The sequence below is a fragment of the Orbicella faveolata genome, unplaced genomic scaffold (assembly GCF_042242905.1).
Source record: "Orbicella faveolata isolate gen_17 unplaced genomic scaffold, um_ofav_v1 contig_2, whole genome shotgun sequence".
NCBI lineage: Eukaryota > Metazoa > Cnidaria > Anthozoa > Scleractinia > Merulinidae > Orbicella > Orbicella faveolata.
Window position 1 is genome coordinate 22,632,501 of NW_028301547.1, and position 5,000 is coordinate 22,637,500.

Consider the following 5,000-nt stretch of genomic DNA (forward strand, 5'->3'; position numbering starts at 1 on the left):
AATAACTCCAACCATAGTTCCTGTCGGCATTCCTGTTCCTGTCTGAGCCTCTCTCCCACCCACTGATGGCACAGCTGACTTACCAGAGCCTCCAGGAGTCGTAAGTGGTGGAACATCAGTGCCAACAGTAAAGACTACTGGTGTAAGTGATGTGCTTGGTTTTGTGGTGAAGGGCTCGATCGAGGGGATTAAAGTTGAACCTGCTGTTTCATCTGTGAATGAGTTTGAGGGCTGACTATTAATGGTGGTGGGGGAATCAGTGGATGGTGCTTCAGTGCTCCCTTGTGTTGATAGTGGTGTTGATGGTGTTGTTGGTGTTGTTGGTGCTGGTGCTAGAGATTTTAAAAGAGATTTTATTGAAAAAATTACCAGATAAAATAAGTTGTCTACCTAGCTACAAATGCAAGTAAAAAGAATGCAGGGTTTGTGCCACAAAAATTATACTATAACTAGAAGACAGTTTAAAAATTAAGTTAAAGGAAAAAACATTTATGTGCGTGCTTTCTTACTAGGTGTTAAATCTAAATCCTTTATACTACATAATGCTTAGTGCCAGCCCGATGGTTTCAATATTACTTTTACTTGTTCAGAATGACATGGTTTGGCTTTGTGCTGATTAATGACACTTTGATTTTGAAGTTCTAAAACTTACAGCTGTTAGAAAACAGCAAGCGTTTAAGGGTGCACCCATACAACACCAGTTAAAAACATAAACCTAACAGGGTTATTTAGGAATACAGACAAAGAAAACTTACTTTTTATGTTCCTACTAGTACACTGATAGAAGACTTCCAGTTGACCTCTTGCAATGTTATTGGGGCAACTGTAACCAAAAAGAGACCCACTCAAAGAAATGCGACATTCCTTGTAGTCCTGGCACTTTGTTACAATGTCACTCTTAACATCCAACACTGGACATTTTATCGATGTATATTGTTGGCCACAACTGTAAGGATAAGAGCCATATGTGGCATGGAGAATGTTGATTGTATAAGCAGAGCTTGAACAATCAAGTGCTAGTGTATCTCCATCACAGCCTTTGCCAGCAAGCACATCATCTGACCCTTTCAGATGGAAACAATAAAAATATAACATTTAGTGCAAATTTTAGAGGTGAATATAAGAATCAGACATTCTGATTGGTTGGGAAGCTTGGCCTGTAACATTTTACAGTATTCACCATTTAAGGTGGTGAATATAGTGTTTCAAGGCTTGCCACACGACCTCCCTGCAAGTAAGCATGGTGGACAGTTGCCTTCCGCCTCATAGACTATCACCTCAAAGAAATCTCATGATCCTTAACCTAATTGTTAAATAGAAACCTATTTTAGGAAAACAAGAATAATGTGAGATTACAAGCTACAGGCAGGTGTTCTCACAGCTTTTTTGAGTTAGCCCACATCATTTTTCACAAGTGTTTCCGTACCTTGAGAGAAACAAGAAGGAAAGTTTTTTTGCTTTCTTTTCAAAAATTCACTGTGAGAAAAAGAAACAGAAAGCACTCATTTATTTTCATTGATTATAGAAATGCAAATTCTCGTTACTCTAACACCTAACACCTGCTAAAGCTGAGTACCCACGTTTAATGGATCCTTGATGAATTGATACTGGTGAACTGGACTATAGTTGAAACAAAAACCCGAAATCAAACAACTTTGTTACAGGTGCAAAGATCAAGACTACAGTTGACTCAAAACTTACTGACAGCTCTGATTATGTCAACTGCTTATGGCACTCTTTTGTTTTTTTAACTATTGAGTTAAAGAAGTATAGCTTTGGCTCACTCTTTCTTACAGGGAGTTTTCCACTGCACCGTAGAATGCATCATCTCATGTGCATCAGCTAAAGGGATATAAAGAATTATGATAAGAATTTTATTGTTGTACCTGGTGTCACAGTGATGTAATGAATTTGAAATCCTTTATAAGAAACACTTATGGCTGTGCTGCCAGAGTGAAAGTGGATTCGCACAATATTTCTGGGTGTAGTTATCAACACTGGTTTGTTTCCATTACAGTATTTTCCACCGATTTGACGTGCTATATCAGTAAGGCCATTCCTCACATCTACAAAGTCTTCCTGGCAATCCTGTGTACTTGAACCACGTTTTACGTCAAACATTGTGAACATGAGTGCAATTTGTTTTCCGCTGCCAACTGAAATAAGCCATGTGCAGTCCTTATTAGAAGGGTAATTCACTGGGTGCCCTGGGTTGGTGATAGAACCAGTTGCACTTGTAATGTATCTTGAACAATCATCTGAAAATGAATTAATTTGATATTCATGAATTAAATACTGTCATCTATGCATCTTTTGATCGGCCAATAATATTTCAGTGCTGTATATCAAAAATCTAACTGGGCAAGATAAAAATCAATTATCTATAATTTAACTCATTCGTTCTTCAAGCCTGATTTGATTTCTTTTGCCTAATACATTCCCCTAAGCCTCAAAATCAAAATCAAAAGTTAGAAGTAAGATTGAATTTAGATCATATACCAAATCGGTGAATCGAGTATGCATAATTAAGTGTTAATCATTTGTGATTGTTAAGTTGTTAATAATAACCTGTTTTATTGGCCTAAAGAAGTTCCTATTAATAGTATAAATTGCAAGGGTGTAAACTGATTTTGCTCTCAAAATGCTGGTAGTAATACTAGGACGATTTTGAGAGGCGTACATCAACCAGAAGACTAATGCTCTAATCTTTGGGAGGTGTGATTGACTTCAACGTCAAATGCTTAAATGAGAGCTTTCCTTCTCACTGGTGGGGTATGAAGGTGGGCCAAAAGCAATAAACATATTAAGCTTCTGGTTACTCTTTGTGGCTCAACATTTTGTACCTAAGCTGTCTACTGTCACAGCCATATGCATACTTAGATGGATTCTGCACAACATCCAAGCAATAAGTGCAAAGATTATATACTGGTATTAAAAATCTACTCATAGCACAGTTATGTAACATTTTTATTACTACATGTTGATGATTTCATCTTAATATGTTAATTCACATGACTATCTGATGTATCTGTAAGTAACCCTGCAATTAAAGTCCCAAGTATTCATCAAACTTTTTTTAAGTTGTAACGTAAAATATGATGACTTCAAATACAATTTTCTCTCACAATCAGCTTGAGAGCTCAAGTCTTGATAAGTTCTTCTCACCTGTATTCAAAATATTACCATGGGCACTGTGAGGGTTTTTTTTTGGGGGGGGGGGGGGGGTTACTTTAGATATTCTTTCCCTTTTTGCTCAAATGTTCAGCAGAAAACCTCTTAATTAAAAAATAAAATATAGTTGATTCTGCTACTGACCGTCTTGATCACTGCATCCATACACCTCAACTCGGAGGCACATATCCCTGTGGTATGTCTTGGGGCATATTCTGAGGTACCTTGCTACAAACGTATCTCTAAAGAGGTTCTTTTTTACAGTGTCAGTATCGCGGTTTCCAGTAAATGTCTGAATGTATAGATTTACAAAGTGAAAAAAGAGACATACCTTCAGCAATAAATAATTAAATTTATTAGTAAACATGTGGTACGTTTTAAGCAAAATATCTATAATATTGAATTATATACACAAAATTTCCTCAAATGTATAGAATACTCCTCAATTTATGAATTGCAACACCAAAACAATTGCCCCTCCCAATTCAATCACATTGATTCCTGATTAGGTTGGGGTTGAGCTCCTGATCTAAGAAAAAGGCCCTCAGATGAGCTGAACTTATCTTAGCACAGCCTCTGTTTGTCAGTTCCCATTCAGAAGTATTCACATTGTAGGGTCATAATTTGTTACTGATTCCGGCAGTAGGATGGCAAGTGGGTAGCACCTTAAACACTGTAAATAAAGCAATCAGCTCTGGGTAGATGAGCCTCATGGCCTCGGCAGATACATTTACGAGAATGAATAAACTGTGTCTTCAAAACCTTAAAGGGGAAGGAAAACCTGAAAAGAGCACTAGATAATAGCACTGACTCAATTAACACGACTTACAAGAGAATTGAGTAACAGTCAATCACCTGCCAGAATCAAGATGACAACTTGACAAGTTGGATCAGAACAACAGCATAAAGGGAACAAGTAAAGCAGTGAAATGTTGGCAATTAAAATATTCCAATGATACGCTATCACTTACCACATCAGCACCATTTTCTGATTCATAGTAGAACCAGGTTGAACCATCATAACTGTACTTTATCATGTATGTCTTAACATAATAATCAATTTTCCAATGTTCCACCCCTTGAGTAGCAATGGCTGAGACATGTCTGACCCTTAACAAGTCGATCTGAAAGTACTCAGATGCAGGATCTTCATTCTTACTACACCACGCCTTTGAATTGCGTAGTCTGCCTTCGTCAGCATCCCAACCTTTGTCATTTGTATTGGAGCTAAGCTGGGACTTTTTTATTTTTCTACTCTCCATTCCAAGATCATTTGAACAACCTGTAACAAAATAAATATATAGGATTACTGGATTAAGAAAGTGGAGTAAAAGTGTTCTTAAGAAATAACATGATGATAGTAGTAAAATATATTGCATCTGGAACATACACTGGTAATGACAAAATAGAAGTTGAAGCAGCTGTAGTTTAAGTCTTGTGGTAAATCCAAACATTCTCGTGGTTCTTTCTTGTTCAGGATTTTGCCATATTTACCATTTTGTGGAAACAGCCACAAGCTCGATATTTTTTTGTTTTCAAAAGCCAGCAAATTCAAAGCAAGCATGGCCCAAGTGCTATATAATCAAAACAACTTACTAACCTAGCTTGCTTGAGCTGTACTGGAGAATATTGTCCCTCCGTTGTTAATTTCTATACCGACATCACTGCACTTGGCCCATACTGCCACGATCTTGGCATGGGCCAATATTCTCCGGTAAGGCCCTTGCACTGGGTTAGTAAGAGCATATAATTTAATAATGGTCCAATACTTTTTAAATAGTATTGAAGTCATAGTTAAGTTAAGGGAGAAATCCCACTACCTTGAAGCA

General features: G+C 37.2%; 1 protein-coding gene across 2 annotated transcripts in view; it reads right to left on the reverse strand.

Annotated features, from left to right (window-relative positions):
* The window catches only part of LOC110054911 (uncharacterized), a 15,004-nt gene that overhangs the window by 7,529 nt on the left and 2,475 nt on the right, over positions 1-5,000 (reverse strand). The window contains exons 2-6 of one of the 2 annotated variants that reach the window (XM_089290359.1): positions 4,143-4,453; positions 3,316-3,463; positions 1,887-2,258; positions 756-1,064; positions 1-212 (exon numbers count right to left, since the gene is read on the reverse strand). The exon at positions 1-212 is cut by the window's left edge and continues 65 nt beyond it. In XM_089290359.1, coding sequence (XP_089146485.1) covers positions 1-212; positions 756-1,064; positions 1,887-2,258; positions 3,316-3,463; positions 4,143-4,453 — 1,352 coding nt within the window. Of the gene's footprint in view, positions 333-755; positions 1,065-1,886; positions 2,259-3,315; positions 3,464-4,142; positions 4,454-5,000 lie in introns of both variants that reach the window. The other variant, XM_089290358.1, reaches the window with a different exon arrangement.